Source organism: Podarcis pityusensis (assembly GCF_964106645.2).
Source record: "Podarcis pityusensis genome assembly, chromosome: 2".
Lineage (NCBI taxonomy): Eukaryota > Metazoa > Chordata > Lepidosauria > Squamata > Lacertidae > Podarcis > Podarcis pityusensis.
In genome coordinates, this window is record NC_138029.1 from 73186949 (window position 1) to 73206136 (window position 19188).

General features: G+C 42.0%; 2 protein-coding genes across 23 annotated transcripts in view; one reads left to right on the forward strand and one right to left on the reverse strand.

Annotated features, from left to right (window-relative positions):
- LOC308472026 (uncharacterized protein) overlaps positions 1-19188 on the forward strand; it is a gene marked incomplete at its 5' end in the record, with an annotated part of 286484 nt that overhangs the window by 188795 nt on the left and 78501 nt on the right. For 8 of the 22 annotated variants that reach the window (XR_013983242.1, XR_013983243.1, XM_080996493.1 and 5 more), the window contains one exon: positions 7845-8657. The exons of 2 other annotated variants lie outside the window; for them this stretch is intronic. Coding sequence is in view for 8 of the 20 variants with exons in the window: in XM_080996493.1 (XP_080852619.1) it covers positions 7845-8657 (813 nt within the window). Of the gene's footprint in view, positions 1-7844; positions 8947-8976; positions 9111-9762; positions 10388-19188 lie in introns of those variants that run through there. 12 more of the 22 variants (XR_013983249.1, XR_013983250.1, XR_013983251.1 and 9 more) reach the window with 7 other exon arrangements.
- Positions 736-7983, reverse strand: TMEM115 (transmembrane protein 115). Its single transcript, XM_080996475.1, has 2 exons — positions 6790-7983; positions 736-2339 (listed from the first exon to the last, which is right to left on the reverse strand). Exons 1-2 carry the CDS (start codon positions 7641-7643, stop codon positions 2132-2134), a joined length of 1062 nt encoding a protein of 353 aa, XP_080852601.1. The 5' UTR covers positions 7644-7983; the 3' UTR covers positions 736-2131.

The following is a 19188-nucleotide window of genomic DNA, read 5'->3' on the forward strand; positions in this document are numbered from 1 at the left end:
AACACCCTGTTCCACCTCTGCCCCTTTTTGTGATATTTTCGGGTCACTTCTGGGTTTGGCACAGTCGCACACATATTGGATGTGCCTAAAATGGTTTCTGCCTGTATTCCAAATGTGTAAGAATAAAATTAAATTTTTCGTATTTTTATTAATCTACCAAAGAAACACATGAAAAAGTATACAACTGCCTTTCACAGCAACTTGCCAGGTGAGATTTCCTTTTGGTAAAGGAAATTCCTATTGTGTGAAGCAGCTCTTAGTAGAAGTGCCTACTGAGCAGGTCTAAGTACTCAGTTAAAGAGTTTTGCAGAAATCAGGCCTGAAATCCCCAGTCTTGTCTCTTGAAGCTCCCTGGGCAAACCTGGGCCACTGATTACTGCATAGTGGTACCTTACATGGATGCTGCAGGGGTGAAAAGTTGTGAGAAAAACAACAACATCCTAGACAAAAGCAGGATAGAAATATAATAAAACTTAGAAGTTACCTGAAAAGATGTCAAAAGTCAAGCCTTCAGAAGTGAAGTGACTGTCCTTCAGTCTTTTATGCCAGTAAAGCTAATCACTTCCCTAAATTGGTTGAAAGCCTTTTCAGCCTTGTGTCTGTGTTCTTCAACTGTAAAGCTGTCTTGAGTGAGCCCACAAAAGAAGACAAGACCCCAACATTTGGAAACTTCTCCAACTAGGAGGCTTACATGGTCATATACAAAGGAAGGTTTACAAAGCCAATCAAGAAGCATTCTTCAAAAGAACTGTTTATTGATACTGAAATTGTGTTTCATTACCTGGTTGACAAAACCTCGTGGTCCTTTAAAAAATTTATCACAACATTGTCTCACACTCTCTTCCTGTTCTGCTAAGTGTCCCCTCACCCAGTCCTCCAGCTGGGTGAGTTGTACCCTTTGGGATACTTTGGGGTTGGGTGTCAAGGCAAAACATCTTAGGCCTTGCCAACCCACAAAAAAAAAAAAAAGGGAAGAAAAAGCATCTCATCCCAGAGGAGAGGAAGAGGCTAATAATGATCTAACCAAAGAGAAAAAGCAGGCATCAGAAGAAATGTCAAGGGTCCCACAAAAAGCACCTTTTAAAATAAAACAGAACCAGCAACATATATTCTACTGTAGCAAGGAGTTCATTCCAACATCCTGTGAATGTATGGGCACCCCACCTAAGACAAAGCAGCTTTGTCATTTGAATCACCGCAAAAGGAAAATGAAGAACAATCAAAGGCTACAGAACAGAAATGAAATTAATTCCCTCTGAGTCCTATAGAAAATCTGAGATAATGCTTTTCCACAAGGTAGACCACATACTAGTAGCAACCTGCTCTTTATCCCTAAAGCCATCACTGTAAGAATTCAAGAGGTGGACCGAGTGGCTATGCTGTTATTAAAAAGGCTTTAAGCTGCTGGTTCTGCGAATGCCTATCCCAGCAACTTGTTTTGGCAGAGCTCCCAAGGACTACCAAATCTGTAAGGAGAGAGGGTTAATACAGCAAAGCATTTGTTTAAAGTGCTTGCTCATTTAGTCAACAACAAAGCCAACTCTGAAAGGAAAAGGGGGAGTTGCAGAGTTGTTTTGACAACCAATGCTGCCAAGGTAAAATAAAATCAAGAGGGAAAGTGCTGTGTTGCTTGCTGAGCTTGCTCTGGGATGCCCTGGTGGGCTTATACAGTGGTCTAGCAGTTATAGCTCAAAAACAGGAGCCAGGCTGGGCAAGCCAGGGCCCCACACAGGTTGACTGGAACTGCCAGCCAGAAGGAGCTAAACACGCGCACACATACATGTGATAACAGCCACAATGGTAGCTATTTGTTGGAGATTTTGCAGGTTGCTTTATTCAGATGAACGCTCCTTATTGGGCTGAAGAGATGCAGCTCTCCCTCTGGCCTGCCAATTCTGAGCCCAAATCCCAGATCTGTCTGTGCAAAGTTTTCACCATGAGTCCTGGGATTTGGCACCAGCCAAGTGTGGCGAGCAAACGTTGGAAGGGACGTGTGGTCTCCCTCAGGGCCAGCAGGCACAGTGTTTTGTTTCCTGCAGAACAGGCAGCACTGTGAGGAAGGACATGTGAAGGATCATTAGCAGCTCTGGCATACAGGGACACATAGAAGAGGAGGGCAGGTGCCTCATGGTCACAACTGAGAGGGGGCATCCTCAAAGGTAATGAGGCTGGACTCCTGGCTGCCTGCTTTCCCTGCAGTGACAGAGTCCCGGCTCTTCTCGGGTAGCAATGGAGTATCAGCCTTGATGTTTTCTTCTTCTTCATCCTCCATGCTGGGCCATGACGACTGATCTTCTACACGCTTCAACCGCTCATTCAGTGCCTTCAGGGCCAGTTGTCTACAGAATGAGAAAATGATCCATAGTGAATGTAGGTTAGTTTGCATATTAAGCGGCATATTTCACGAGAGGGGTATTTTCTAGTGCAAGTCACCAAAGGAGTCCAGAGACCCTCTAAGGCTGGTAAGGCCACAGACACCCTTGGCCAACCCTCCAAGGATAGAAAGCACAACCCCAATCATGTGCATCGAGAGTGGAATTGGAAACGGCTCTGCAAGCAACAGCATCCAATGATGTGCCGTTGCAATCAGGGATTTTGTCGTTGTTGGCATCTGTCTGTCATGAGAGACAATGGAATGTGTCTCTGGGGTGAAGTCAAACTGCTGCACACATTGTGCTCCTTCTGGGGCAGCTGGTCTACCTTTGGTCCCCATCCTGCACTCATCTCTCACCTGTGGCTCCTAGAAACTGTCAGCATGCAACAGCGGCCACACACCAGGAAATGACTTTGACTGGCTGGCTAAACCAGATGAGGGTAGCTGAAGGGTCTCAAACCCTTAGTGAGTTGGGGACTTCCTTTGAATGCAGAGACAGGCTCCAGTGAATAGAGCAGATGAGTGGTCAAGAAGGCTGTTTCTGCACATGCTGTAGAGGGAAGTGATAGGCAGATGGGGCTTGTCAACCTGGGAAGGCAAAACTTCTATGAGAAGGAAAACTCTGATTCTAAACCTCTGCTGCCTTGTGGGCTATCTCCAGGAGATGAAAAAGCTCAGGAGTAAACCCTACACAAATCTGGAGGAAGTTCCTAAGACTGTTGGATGGTTCCTCGAATGCCTCTTTCTGGCAACTCCTGCAGCCATGCTGGTACCAAACATTGCTCTGCTTCATTTTGGATCACATCAGCGAGGCCAAGAGGGGGGTCTTGTTGTCTGAGCAGCCCAGGACCACCATACACACTTCCCAGGCTTGAGGCCTGGGGAGGTCACTTCGGGGCTGCTAACACAGCAGTTTTACTTCACCCCTGGAGGTCCATTCCATTGTTTCTCGATACAGACAGATGCCAACAACAACCATTTTAGAAATGTTGTATTTCCTCATTTTCACCTAAAAACAGCATTCAAGGCTACATTCAGCTATTCTGATAACCTTCAAAGGCATGAGGAACCTGTGACCTCCAGATGTCACTGGCCTCTAAATTCTGTCACCCCTGTCCATTAGTCATGCTGTTTGGGGCTGACAGGAGCTGGATTCTACCAGCATATGTATAACTACAAGTTCCCTATTGTCAGATGTACCAGCACTTAACCTTGATATTCAGAGATAACTTTGATATTCAGAGAAGAGGTAGTTTGTTGCTGGGTCCTATCTACTTCTGCCTTTGATACAATCAAAGAATTATTTAGATCTGCACCAAATTGCTCATCATAATCAGATAGTCATCATTCAATTGTTCCAATATGCATGCTGAACATCAAAAAAAACCCAGGGGTGGCTAACCTTGGGACCTCCAGGGATTGCTGACCTGCAGTGTCCATCATTCCTGAGCACTGGCCATGCTGGCTGGGGGCGCTGATGGAGAGTTTGAGGCCAACAATATTTGGAGCATCCCTATCTTACAGAATATTCCCATTCATGAGGTGAATATTTTACTAGCACAAAGTGAATACATGTGGAGTCTTTGCCTTCCTAGAAGAAAATAGTAAGGGATTTGTCATATCCATTCTGCCTGGAGCTCCTGTGCGAGCAAGGCTTCCTTTGTGCCAAGCAGAGCTCCAAGCATGCCATTGGGACATGTGGGATAAGCTTCTCCTAAGCTGAAGAAAGCTGGCAAGCCTTTAAAAGACACAATAGATCTTCTGCATATGTAACTGGGACAATAGTTGGCTCAAAGCATTAGCACAACGTTGTAGTAGGTGATTTTAACACCTGTATTTTAGGCAATACAGTTAAAAATCACACCTAGCTTTATTAAAAATGCTTCAGAGCTGAACACTGCTGAAAGCTGTATTAGTGGAACACACTGCACAGTTATATCTACACACATAGTGCTATTAACTGCCTGACAACTTGACTTAATCATTCAATTTGCTCCAGGCATTCAGAGTTCTGCATTTTGATGGTGTAAAGTGCACAATAATGACTTTCATCATCAGATTCTTTCAGTTCTTTCATTTGGAAATGCGAAACTAAGTTAAAAGCAAGAGACATATATAGGTGTGGCAATTACTGAAATTGCTGACTTGCTTTAGACTACTAAAATTCTGGATTACTACAGTCTTCAAATAGGACTAAAGCAAGAAAAAGTATACATACACTTCTGCATTTTTAAAAATGTATGCCAGTAATCTGTGAAAAGCACAATAAGAGTTTAAGTTGAATACTCACTGGCAGTGTTTAACAAGATAGTTTGTAAAGAAGAGGTTTTGGTTGTTTATGAACCAAAAACAGATCTTAGAATTTCTTTTTTAAAGAAATGTTCTTGGAGTTAGTGTGACTACAAAAACATGACTACTCTACAATTGAACTAAGCTTTAAGTGTCAATATGCAGCACCACTGGCAAAGGACAAGCTGGCTGCAATCCTATGGCGGGAATTACTCCCAGGTAAATGTAGAAACTCGGAACTGCACTGCTAAGCTCTTCAGTTTGACAGGAGTAAATTTTATCGTTTTTATTTCAGCAGCAGTGCTACAGTGGTGCCCCGCAAGACGAATGCCTCGCATGACGAAAAACTCGCTAGACAAAAGAGCTTTCCGTTTTTTGCGTCGTTCCGCAAGACGAATTTCCCTATGGGCTTGCTTCGCAAGACGAAACTTCTTGCGAGTTCTTTTCCTTTTTCTTAAAGCCGCTAAGCCGCTAATAGCCGTGCTTCGCAAGACGAAAAAACCGCAAGATGAAGAGACTCGCGGAACGGATTAATTTCGTTTTGCGAGGCACCACTGTATTCTCACACTCCTTAATTACACCTACGTTTACTAGAAGAGCATCTAAATACTCATTAATATACTTATTATAATATTAATAGTCTTAACTTTTTAAAGATTTTTGCTTGTTTTTTTTTAAACAAGTATTTGGATGGATTAAATGTTTTTGTATGGATTCTGTGCACAAAGAAAAAATTAATGGAACTTCTTTTCATGTGTCTTAACTCGTTAGTATATTTGCAGTCAGTGTTAGAATTTCTGATATATAAATGTAGGTTACGGGCACCACAATGGAATGTCTAGGCTCCTTTTCCCCAGTTGAATTTATTATTAATATTATTACTTAAATTTCTATACTGCTTTATATTCTAAAGAATGAAATTCAAAGCAGTTTACTACACATTACAGTGGTACCTCGGGTTATGTACGCTTCAGGTTACATACACTTCAGGTTACAGACTCCGCTAACCCAGAAATAGTACTTAGGGTTAAGAACTTTGCTTCAAGATCAGAACACAAATCGTGCTCCGGCGGCGCGGTGGCCCCATTAGCTAAAGTGGTGCTTCAGGTTAAGAACGAACCTCTGGAACGAATTAAGTACTTAACCCGACGTACCACTGTACTTAGTATGCCCTTGTGCACCCAGTGATTCAGCAAGCAGTACGTGCTGGGCTGTCCCTGTAGGGAACACTTGTCTGGTACAATTCCTTCATGTCACTTCCGATATGTATGCAAACAGATGGGAAACGAGAACACGGGAGTTGATAGTTTGAGGTCCCCATGTTAAGTTTCCCCCATGTACTTGCATACTTGTCTCTCTTTTACATATTGCAGAAACATCATGGTGCTGTGGAAATGCAGGGGTTGTCTGTAGCAGATTTTAGAAAATCTGAAATTACACCACAAACAGTGTTAGTAACTAGCCAGGCAACAGGTGCATCTTGGCTTGGGTCCAATTGCGACCATGTGGAGATCTCTGGATGCCAGGCTGGTGATTGGGGAAAGCAAAATGTCACTTAGAGAAGGACCTGAAATATTTTCCTTGAAGCTTGAATTTGTTTTATTCTGGATTGTTTTGTTTGATGTTATACAGTGGTACCTCGGGTTAAGTACTTAATTCGTTCCAGAGGTCCGTTCTTAACCTGAAACTGTTCTTAACCTGAAGCACCACTTTAGCTAATGGGACCTCCTGCTGCCACCGCGCCGCCGGAGCACGATTTCTGTTCTCCTCCTGAAGCAAAGTTCTTAACCTGAGGTACTATTTCTGGGTTAGCGGAGTCTGTAACCTGAAGCGTATGTAACCCGAAGTGTATGTAACCTGAGCTACCACTGTACATCAGCCTGCTGACAACAACTGGGCTACTCCTTTACAAAGACAGAATAAGCACCCTGAGCTTCAAAAAATCTTGAATCCACAGTTTTGTTTTGTTTTTTAAAAAAGATCCCGATAGGCACAAATGGAGTACCAGCAATATAGAAGACACTTTTAAAATATTGAATTAGATGACTTGCTCCATTTCCTTCTCACCAATGTTCAACAGTGAACATAAGTAGTCTCCAACAAGTTTTATATTGCAGGAATATTACCTTCTCCGTTCAGCATCCTGAGGATCTGTTCCTGGTAAGCTGATAGTAATAGATGAAGGGGCACCAACATCATAACGTTTCACTGTTTTTCGACAGACTTTCACTTTGACCAAGACGCTGTGCACAAGGTTGGCTAGCAAGCCAACCACTGGTTGTAGGATCTCAGGGAAAAATGTGGCAAATGCAAAGTGGTCTGACATATCACCACGTCCTCGGCTGTGCCTCTGGTAAAAACGGAGATATATCCAACTGGAGAGGACTCCAAAACCATAAGAGGCCAAGACATTGCTTTCGATGAGGGTGGTCAATCTCAGAACTGCCAGGATCAGGAGCAATAGCATGGGAACAACCTTCATCCGTACCTGAGGTACCTTCAAGACAGTACTGTCACCCATGGTCTGTTTGAGAGCCACCAAGACACCACCAAGGAAGCCCAACATGCCATAGATGCGAACGGTAAATAGGTAAGACAGATTGAATGATGCCATATAGGTGAGAAGATAAGCAAAGGCCCCCAAGAGCCCCACTGATACATTCACCACTGCAAAGAAGATCAAGAGCTCCAGGGCTCCCCATAGTGGTTCCAGCAGCCTCCCTGCCACCACTATAGTAGCCAGGCTTACACCTACATCCCAGATGTGTTTTTCCACCACACTGTGGGTTGCTAATGTCCAAATCCAAAAGTTGGGTGGGAAGAGAAACCCAGGCGTCACCCCGAGCCCATACACAGTGTCCACAGCAAAGGAGAGAAAGTAGAGCAAGATGACGATGCCACATATGGACTTCACCACGACACTGGTGCTGGCCAGAGCAGCCAAGAAGTGTTGCCGAGCTACTGGGAGGTATCTGTTCATCTTTATACCCACAAGCCCTGCCCCACGCGTCAGGGTCCGAGGTCCAAGAGTCTCCGCTTTAGGGGCGAGGCGTTAAGGCGTTGGTGGTGGCCCGGAAAACCCCTTCTTTTCTTTAGCACGGATTCGCGGTCGATTCCATCGCCGCCTTCCACGGATCGCCCAAACGGAGGCGACAGCTGATTAAGCCACAGGCCGCTCTGTATGGAGGAGGAAGGAAAGGCGTTCTCCTTTTATCCGGCCTCGTCCCAAATGGGAAACACCGGCACCCCCGCGCCCCACTTTCCTTTGCTTCCGAGCGGGGACCGCTGCACCCTCTCCTCGCAGCACCCTCGCGCGGCCCAGTCGAGGGCGGCCCCCTTAGCGGAGCGGAGCGAGAGAGGCGCGCGCTCCGGAGCTCACGGGACGGCCAAAGCGGAGGCGCAGCTCGCTCCCTCCCGCAGCCGAGCCCCTCGCAAGCCCCATTCAGCCCGCCGGCGGGGGCGGGGGCCGCTCAGGGAAGGCCTCGCTTCGGCCTGCTCGCCGCCGGAAGCCGGAGCCTCGGCCGCTCTGGTTGAGGCCGACTCCCAGGAGCCTTCTCGCCGCCACTTCCCTCTCCAGGCCAGCACTCCCCTCCTCGACAGGGCTCCGCTCAGACGCAAACAAACAGCACGGCTGCGCACGCGTGGCTGTTCCATGAGCTGCGCGGGGCACGCCGGGAAATGGAGGCTCGGCCCTGGCTCGCGGCGGGCGCTGCCCGCGGCGAGAGGACTGCGAATCCCAGCATGCATCGGGATGCGGGGTCTGCGCAGGGAAGCGCGGGAGTGCGGGCGGGGCGGGAGAAAGAGTCACCTGGGAGGCGGGGGCTTAGGAGGCGTCCTGGCCGCGAGGAAAGAGCGTGGCCGGGCAGGGCGCGGCTCTTGCGGCCCAAAGCGCAATGATCGCTGGCGAGCAGATGAGGAGGCTGGTCTGGCCGCTCGGCGGAGTGGCGGCGTCTCCCGCAGGATCTCCTCCTCCTGTTTGCTTTGCCTTGTCACGGTAACTTGTGCTTGGCAAAGGACCGAAAGCATTGGCATGGGCCTGCAGGAATAGGGAGCCCGCCCTCCTGGGTGCGGGGTTGGCAGAGGGGTGCAGCCCTCGCCTCACCATTTTTAGTCGCAAGTGAAATCCATTCCGTTTAGTTTAATGGCGCCGCCCTGCCGAGTAAAAGGCAGGATGCATTTCGTGGAAAGGGTGAGAACGAGAAACGAAGCCAAAGGTTGCAGGACTGTATATTAAATGCACAGCTACAGCTGTGCATTTCCAAAGCTTTGCTTTGCTTTGCTAGGTAGAGAATGCAAAGGCATAGGCGCAAAAGCTTTAGCACGTCTGCGCTTCTGAAAAAGTAAAGCTGTGCACACTTGGGAGTCAGCCGAACTGAACTCGCGAAGACATATTTCAGTGTAAAGCTGCAGAGGATGAAGCTATAAACAGGTTCTGGCTTCAGAGAGGGTTAGTTCAAAGCTCTGATATACCCTTTCTATTTGTCATGAGAAAATTGGGAGGGATTCAGAATGGTGTGGAAAATGAGGCCTAGAATTGATTTTCTGCTGTTACATCCTCTGTTTGATGAAGTTTCCATAGGGATATTCCCCATTTTAAATAGATGCCCCTTATAGCGACATTTCAAATTGTGGTGGTTATGCAAGGCTCAGCCAAGTACAGTTACGGCTCAGTGGCGTAGCGTGGGGGGTGCAGGGGGGGCTGGCCGCACCGGGCGCAACATCTGGGGGGGCGCGCTCGCACTCGCAGCTCTCTGCCCCTACCTGGCTCACTCTCTCTCTCTCACTGCAGTGCTGGCTGTGCGAATCCGATCCGAGCCGCTGGGTCGCCGCCCACTGTGGAGGGGGTGGGTGCCAGGTGTGCGGTGCGGAGAGAGAGCGAGGGACTATCTGGGGGAGGGACAGTGCAGCGGCCACCCAGCGCAGCGCTGAGCGCGGGAGAGAACCACACCAGACCAGACCAGGCAGCAGCAAGAAGAAGCTGGCAGCGGCGGCAGGTTAGGGGTTAGGGGGCGCAAATTACTTGCCTTGCCCCGGGTTAGGGGGTGCAAATTACTTGCCTTGCCCCGGGTGCTGACAACCCACGCTACGCCGCTGTTACGGCTTGCACTTTGTTACATTCAGAGTTTAATTTTGAAAAAAGCTGGGCACTATTCAGCCAAGTTCAGGCACTTAGGGCTACTGTCCTGTAGACACTCTGTTCATTTGGATATGCTTCTGTAGACATGCATAGAATTGGACTGGACATCGTACAAGTGGGAGAGTTAAGCAGTTGATCACGTTTCTGCTACAGAAATGAACAGGAAAATATACACTTTACAATGACTGCAATGTGTGTGTTTAATTTAAGGAGCATTTGCTATTATAATTTTCCATTTCATATCATTCATAGTAGTTAGAGCAATGTTACCAATTCAGGATAACTAGACAACTTACTTTTTTAAATTAAAAAAGCTCATTTATTTATAGCAAAGTAACTGAGGACAGAAGTACATGCTAACCTTTTAAACATAGGAATGGAAGGAATGGTGGGCAGGATAGGGTTGCTTAACCCTTCCCCCAAATATAAATCCTCCCTGCAACTCTTCCTCCTTCAGTTTATGTGTGATGTCAAAGCTGACTGGGAGAAATTTTTGGGGGGAGGGGGTTGCAATGGAGCATTAGGTTACAGAAGAAAAGGTGAAACACCCTCTCTGATTCTCCCTTCTCCTGTATTAGTGTTATAAGGTAAACAGGAACCCCATTTCTGTTTTGCAATATGTAGTTTCTGTTTAAGTTTCATAAAGCTATTTTGTATTCCAATATGCCACCCTCTATTTCTCATGAAGGAATTCGCTGGTGGATGTAATAATTACTAAAATGTTTGTGTGCCAACAATGCAAAATGGAGTGTAGAACTTTGTTTCCCAAGTATGTCTTTATGAGATAACTAGTAAAGTTGCTTGTAAGAAGAGATGGAAGGCTCTCTAGGTAGAGAATGCAAAGGCATAGGCGCAAAAGTACAAAGTCTCCTGCTTACTTTCTTACAAACATGGAGCTGGTCAGTAGCAAAAGTGATACATGACTTTGTTCTTTAGTGTCTGGAAACACACAGCAATACATGTGATATAAACAGAAATCAGCAAAGTGTAAGATGGACAGAATTGTGGGCCAGAGCCCACTTTGTCTGCAGAAGTTAATCTGCCATAATACAGTACTCTTCGTGGTTTTTGCTGCAAAAGACTCAGCTAAGAAACCAGTTTTTCTTCATTGTTTCTCCAAGGACTGGATAAGCCAGGATGCTACCAAGTAGCCAGCCCCACAGATTGAGGCCTTTTCATATCTCTTGACTATGGGAAGATAATGTCTTCTCACACAACAGGAGAAAAGTGGCTATATTTTCTATGTCATAGCAAATATTCTATCTTGTGTGTGACATACCCTACAGCAGCCAGTGTTGTATAGGTTTAAAGTGTGCACTGGGGCTGACGTCATAATACATAACATTTGCATAGCACTCTTCGAATGTTCAGCACACCTTGTTTCATTATCTCACTAAAGTGTCATGCGTGGTTAAGGGGGATAGTGGCTGACAAGTGTGCAGACTTCAAAATGTGGTTTTATCACAGTGTCCTTGAATTCAATATTTTTTTTCCTCATTTCGAATTTGCATTTCCTTCAGCATGTAATCATAAAGTAATATTAGTGAGGGTTGTATCCAAAAAAGCCCTACTCAGAATAGACCCATTAAAAGTGAAAAACCTGCATTAGTCATGTCTGTTAACTTGAATTGGTCTACTCTGAGTAGGACTAGCATTGGATACCACCCTTAGATACTTTGTTAGTCTGTGTGGTGTGCAAACAGCTCTGCAGTCCACATCCTTCTGATTTAGCACCTCTTCAGTGTTTTAGTCATCACAATACAGTCCTAATTTAAAGTGGAATTGTGATCCAGTGAAATGAAAGAAACAATGGACCTACTTATGAATGCTTATTAGTTGCAAACTTGATTGTGGATTAATTCTACTCAAGTTCTCTATAGACTTCAGTTACTAGCATTAACAAAATACTCAACAGCTGGTATGAGAAAATATTTTTGCAATTATCTTTTATCTGGGACTTGTTTCAGTGGCACCCTGCTCTCTTGACCACATACTTTGAATCTACAAAAATATTGTAGGCAATTGAATGTCGTGTCTCTTATTTTTATTTGTGTAGTGCAACAGACTTCAGAGTTGCACACAGATGTCTAGGCACATGGGACATGCATCTTTCTTTGTAATGTGTGTCCAACAGTTGACTTACTAATGATTTGAGCAAGCTTGTCTCCAGGAGTTTTTGGATGAGTTCAGTTTTGTACGTTTTTCATTGATTACACACAGTTTTCAAACCTGTATGTTTTGTGTGTATGTGTGGCAGGATCAGGAAGGGTAGTTGAAATTCCAAAGCACTAATAGTATCAGTTACACTACAAACACCATTCCACAAATACATGTCTACATTATTTTGGTCTTTTTCAAAGTTTTATTATATTTTTCTGAATAGTCTTCTGTAGGTTTGTGGTCTTCTGTAGAAGAGTTATTGCAATAGTACAAATCAAACACATACCCCTTTTCGTTCATTCTTGCAAACACTATCAAAGCTGCTGTCAACCCATTATGATAATTAACTACTGAATTTAGAATGAATTGATTTTAGAATGCTGTATTACTTTACTGTTGTTAGCCGCTCTGAGCCCGGCTTCAGCTGGGGAGGGCAGGATATAAATAAAATTTTATTTATTATTTTATTTATTTTGCCTATTATTTTATTTTATTTTATTTATTTTGCCTATAATATTGTTGTTTATCTGCATACTACTTTTTGACTCAAAGTGACCCAAAACAGTAAACGGCTTTTTAAAAAAAGTTTAGTCTGCTTAGACTAGTGGTGTCCAAACTTTTTTCAAAGAGGGCCAGATTTGATGAAGTGAAGGGCTGTGAGGATTGACCAAAGGGCCAACCAAAGTTGAGGGTTTTTTTTTTAGGATTTTACCCCAGGAAATAAACTGCCACAGGGGCTGGATTAAACCGACTGGTGGGCTGGATTAGGCCCCCGAAACGGACTTTGGACATGCCTGGCTTAGACATAACCTGTACTGAACACAGTGGGATTTGCTTCTGAGTAAAGATACACAGGATTATACTGTTAATCTAGTTTGTTTTTTCACTTTGGAAGCTGTGTACACCCTCTGAAGCACACAGCTGTGTATATTTAAAAAGGGAGTGGAGGTATAGAGCGGCACAGCTATTATTTCCATTGTGTTTGTCCTGTCTATTATGTGCAGAGAAGTTACCATGCCATTATTATTATTATTAAGCACCACACAAGGCTGAAATGTAATTGGGGCATGCTTTGACTTATGTAAGAAGGCCCCAATGTAGTGTGAATTGACAGAGCTGTCAATGTGCATAGGTTATTCTCAGGCTTCCTTATACCTGAATTCTTTGGTGGTTTGTTCTGATCTCTTAACTAGGCCTGTCTTTGACAATGTCAATTCACTTTCTGTCTCATTTTATTCCCATGCAGTTTCTTTCTCTTTTTATTGTTGATCTCTACGTATTCATGATGTATTTGTTTTGTGCAAACAGAGAATGTGGGTAGCTAAAGGGTGTGTTACAAACTAGTCAGGTGACAGATGCATTTTGCGACAGGCAAGGGTCCAATTGCAACCACATGGAGATCTCTGGATGCCAAGTTGGTGATTGGGGAAAGTAAAATGTCACTTAGAGAAGGATCTGAAATACTTTCCTTGAAGCTTGAATTTGTTTTTTTCTGGATTGTTTTATTTGATTTTTTTAAATAAGTTTTTATTGTTAAAATAGTTCATCAATAATACACATATACAAGCATACAAACATACATTTCATACAATCCTTAAAAGTGTTCAAACATACTTACACTCAATCCCACAAATAATTCCTTTCCCCATCACCATCCACCACCCCTCACCCCACCTTTGTGTTTGACTTCCAATCTACTCAATTACAATTTCTTTCCACTTTTATTACTTTCTTTCACACACCTTTAGCCTAATTTCATACTTCTTTTTCTATTACACATTGTTATCCATCTTATTTGATATTTCAGTATTTGAAACGGAACTTGTTTATTCTAATAGGAGTTCTGATTTTTCGATATGATTTTGCAAGTATCTTTTAAACACCTTCCAGTCCCTATCTATCTTTTCTTTTGAAATCCTTCCAATTTCTTCCATTGTTTTGGATATATTGTAATACTCCAATAATTTGGCAAGCTACTCTGTTTTTGTCGGTATTATACTACTTTTCCAGTTTTTTGCAATCAATAGCCTTGCTGCTACTGTTGCGTATAAATATAAGGTCTTATCTTCTTCCTTTAGGCTTCCTGGTACTCTTCCCAATAGAAAACCTTCTGGTGTTTTCCTAAATGAGTATCTAAACATTTTTTTCATTTCATTATATATTATTTCCCAAAATTGTTTGATGTTTAAACAATTCCACCATATATGTATCATAGCACCTTTTCTCGTGTTGCATCGCCAGCAGACATCACTACAATTTTTATTCATTTTTGCTATTCTTTCAGGTGTTAAATACCATCTATGTTGCATTTTAAGGTAATTTTCTTTAAGTATATAACACATAGTGAATTTCATATCATCTTTCCACAATTTTTCCCATTGTTCAAACATAATATTTTCCCCAATATCTTGCGCCCATTTAATCATTGATGCTTTAACCAATTCATCCTTTGTTTCCCACTCTAAAATCAGATTATATAATTTAGATATATTTTTTGATTTTTCTTGTATTAAGTATTTATCGAATTTTGATATTTCTTTTTCAAATCCTAACTTTTTGTCTTTCGCTAATCTATACTTAATTTGAATATATTGGAACCAATCACTAATATGAGCTTTAATTTCTGTGTAATCCTTTAATTCCAAATCTCCGTTTTCTTCCTTTAATACAGTTTTATAGGTAGCCCAATTTTCTTTCATCTTTAATTTTTTCACTGCGACAATTTCTGCTGGTGATGCTCACCAGGGAGTTTTCGGTTCTAGGAGTCTTTTATATTTCTCCCATATTTTATATATAGATTTTCTGATTATATGCCCTAGGAAGCCTTTATGTACTCTCACTTTTTCATCTATTAGATAGGCATGCCACCCAAATCTCGTCTCTACTCCCTCTAAATCCAATACATCCGAGTCATCTAATTTGATCCATTCCTTTAGCCAGGTCAGACCCACCGCATCGTGATATAACTCCATATCTGGGAGACCAAATCCTCCTCTCTCCTTCTTATCTATCATTATTTTGTGTTTTATTCTTGGCTTTTTCCCTGACCATACAAATTTAGCCAAATCTCTTTTCCAGTTATTAAAACATTTATCTCCTCCTAGTATTGGGATACTTTAAAATAAAAACATCATCCTTGGTAATATGTTCATCTTTATTACCAATATTTTCCCTAGTAAGGAAAGATTTAATTTCCCCCATACTTGCAAGTCATTTTTTATTTCATTCCATGTTTTCCCATAGTTCTCATTACTTAAATCTATAGTGTTTGTTGTTAAATTTATTCCAAGATACCTTATTTTCTTTTTAATTTCCAATCCTGTAATTTCTTGTAATTTCACTTTATCTTTTTCTTCTATATTTTTCACTAGTATTTTGGTTTTCCCATAGTTTAATTTGAATCCTGCTAATCTGCCATATTCGTTTATGCATTCCAATATTCTAGGTGTACATTGTAGGGGATTTTCTGTTGTGATCATAACATCATCTGCAAAGGCTCTTAACTTGTATCTTTTTTCACCAACTGCTATTCCTCTTATTTGGTTGTCCTGCCTTATTTTCTTTAATAGAACCTCTAATACTATTATTATAACATTGGGGATAGGGGGCATCCTTGTCTTGTACCTTTAAAGATGTTGATTTCTTCTCCAAACTCTCCATTAATAATAATTTTTGCTTTCTGTTGGTTATATATTGCATTTATACCTTTTTGGAATTTTTCACCTAGACACAATTCTTTTAATAGTTTTTTCATAAATTCCCATGAGATTTTGTCGAAAGCCTTCTCCGCATCGATTGAAATCAGGGCTGCTTGTTTGTCTCTTCTTACTTGTAGATATTCCATTATGTCTATTATATTTCTGATATTATCCTTTATTTGTCTACCTTCCACAAATCCAGCCTGATTTTTATGTACTATTTTTCCTATATTTTTTTTCAACCTGTTAGCCAATAATCCTGCATAAATTTTATAATCGGAATTTAACAATGAAATGGGTCTATAATTTGAGACAGATTCCAAATCCGTACCTTGTTTTGGCAGGAGCGTTATATACCCTTGAGTCCAAGAGTCTGGAATATTCCCCTTCTCTACTGCTTCCTCTATTACTTCTTTTAGTGGGTCGATTAATTCATTTAACATTTCTTTGTAGTATTCTGCTGGTATGCCATCTATACCTGGGGATTTCCCTATTTTTAATTTTTGAATTGATTCCTTAATTTCTACGGTTGATATTGGTTCATTTAATAATTTATGGTCTTCTTCTGCTATCTCTATTAATTTATTTTTCTTTATATATTCCTCTACTTCTTCTATTGGCACTTCATCTTTTTGATATAATTTTTGTAATATTTTTCAAATTCTTTTTTAATTTCTGTCATATCCCTTATTGTCCTCTCTTCTACTTTTATTTTATTTATTAATTTTTCATTTCTTTGTTTCTTTAGTTGCCAGGCAAGGATCTTGCCTGGCTTATTTGCCCATTCAAAATTTTTATATTTCCAAAATTTGATTTGTTGTTCTACCTCCTGTTCTATAATTTTATTATATTCTACTCTCAGTAATTTAATTTCTTTATTTAATCTCTCTTTATTTTGGCTTGCATAGGCCAATTTTTCCTTCCTTTTAATTTCTTCTAAAAGCTCCCTTTTCTTTTTTTCTTTATTCTTATATGCTATTGAGTTTTGCTGTATGAAATATCCCCTAACAACCGCCTTCCCAGCATCCCACACTGTTTTAACATCTGTCCCTTTCCTCCAATTGTTTTCAAAATATTCCTTCATCAACTTTCTGGCTCCTTGTATTACTTTTTCATTTTTTAATAAGAAAACATTCATTCTCCACCTTTTTTCCCCTTTCTCCTCTTTTCCTTTAAGAGTTAATGATACTGGATTGTGATCTGTAAGTGTTTTTGGCAATATTTCGGCATTCTCTGCTTCAATTGTCATATCCTTAGTAATCCATATACTGTCAATTCGACTATACGAATTTTTTGGTTCTGAGAAATATGTGAACTCCTTTTCGACAGGATGTTTATATCTCCATATATCCACTAAATCAAAAATCTTTACCATTTCCATAAAGCTTTTTGGCAACTTCCCTTCATTTCCCACCCTCTTCTTCTGCGATCTATCCAATTCTGGTTCCATTACTCGATTTAAATCCCCTAACACAATAATTCTCATATCTATATATTCCATTAATAATGATCTTTAACATAGAATTCTGATTTTCTTTTATTTGATCCATAGATTCCCGCTACTACAATTGGTTCCCCCTCTAGTGATATTTTGACTATTACAATCCTCCCCTCTTTGTCTTCATATAACAATTCTGGTTCATATTTGCTTTTAACATACATTACAACCCCCCTCTTTTTTCTTACATCAGATGCGATGAATTCTTCCCCTAACTTTGGTTTTACCAATAGTCTTTTATGCTTAGTATTGATGTGGGTTTCTTGTAAACAAGCAAGGTCCCACTTCTGCCTCTCTAAGATACGTTCTATTTTCTGCCTCTTCCTCCTATTATTTAAACCATTTACGTTCCATGATAACAATTTAAATTTCATTCTTTATTAGTTAAAAAATTATAAAGTTAATGGAAAGAGTTTAAGTTATCTGCAGTGGTAAAGGAGAAGGATTTTATTTGATTTTTAATGTATAATAAACCACTTTGAGATTCATTCTTTAAAATATAAAGCATTATAGAAATGAACAACAATAATAGTAAATTCCATCAGAAAAAAGGCGCCTAGACATTCCATTGTCGCAACCATAACCTAGGGTTAAGGTGCCATTTGGCGATTAGCTGGGCAATATCAGCTTTTCAACATTGCGGTGTATCACCAGCTAAACATCGTGATCTAGCAGTATACTGCAATGCTGAAAAAACAAGCTACATTAGCCTCAGCCCTTGAGGTGCCGGTTAAACTGCAGGAGCTGAGGCGGTTTCACCCCAGCGCCTCATGGGCTGGGACAACGCAGCTTGTTTGCATGGCTTAGCTGGGGTGCAGAAGGGCTCCCAATCCCCAGCAGAGCCAGCCCCAGTGCACCCCTTGCTGGTGGGCAAGTGGGAGGAGCGTTGGGGCTCCTTTCCATGGCTCAACTGGGTGGGGGAGCAGTTTAAAGAAGCCGAGGGAGGACTAAGCTGCATGAGCCCAGCGATACGGCTTGCTCCCCTCTCTAAGGTATGAGGGGCAAAGTGATAGCAGTTTCACCTGGCAAAATATCACAGGTGAAACTACCGTTGCTGCCAAGTCCCTCTGCTACCAGCAGTCGGATGTTGAAAGCGGTGCTGGTAGCAGAGGGACTTGGGAGCGGTAGTGGTTTTACCAGTGATATACCACTAGCTGAAGCTGTATTGATACGTTGCCCAGGCCTATAGTTTATATATCTGAGTTTCTAACACTGGCTAAAGGCCCAGAAGTGGAGGCACCCGGTAGAATTTATCTTGACCCCAGATCTACAGTCTGTTTCTGAGTACAGTGGTACCTCGGGTTAAGTACTTAATTCGTTCCGGAGGTCCGTACTTAACCTGAAACTGTTCTTAACCTGAAGCACCACTTTAGCTAATGGGGCCTCCTGCTGCTGCCACGCTGCCGGAGCACGATTTCTGTTCTCATCCTGAAGCAAAGTTCTTAACCTGAAGCACTATTTCTGGGTTAGCGGAGTCTGTAACCTGAAGCGTATGTAACCCGAGGTACCACTGTATTATTGATGAGGTAACTGTCAGGTTGAAGGGCTCCCTTCATCCCTTTTGAAACCTCAAGCATTTGCATCCCTTCTCATTTGGATCTTACCCTGTATCTGGATGAATGCATGAGAATCTTTCCACTGGCTTCTGCAGGAGCTAGATTGGTTCCTTGGATTTGTCTGCCATTAAGTAAATATAGGTCCTAGACTTCAGGAATTCTCATTTATCCTTTTCTTGCACTCAATTGTAGACACCTTATTTATTACATGGGGACAAAGGTGTTTTTAATAAAACAGCTGAGTCAGTTTCCTTTGTGAATTTTTAACAGAAACATGATAAAGATTGCCAAACACAGGTGAGCAAAGACGTACTGATTTTTTCCTCTTCCTGCTGAAAGATAGCTTCCCCCACCTTTCAGGACATCAGTGTGTTACAATAAATGACTAATATAGATGTGACTCAGCACTTGACAACCAGGCTAGTAAATATTTCTTTGTGTGTGCATATCTGCAAAGCTGATAATACTTACACAAC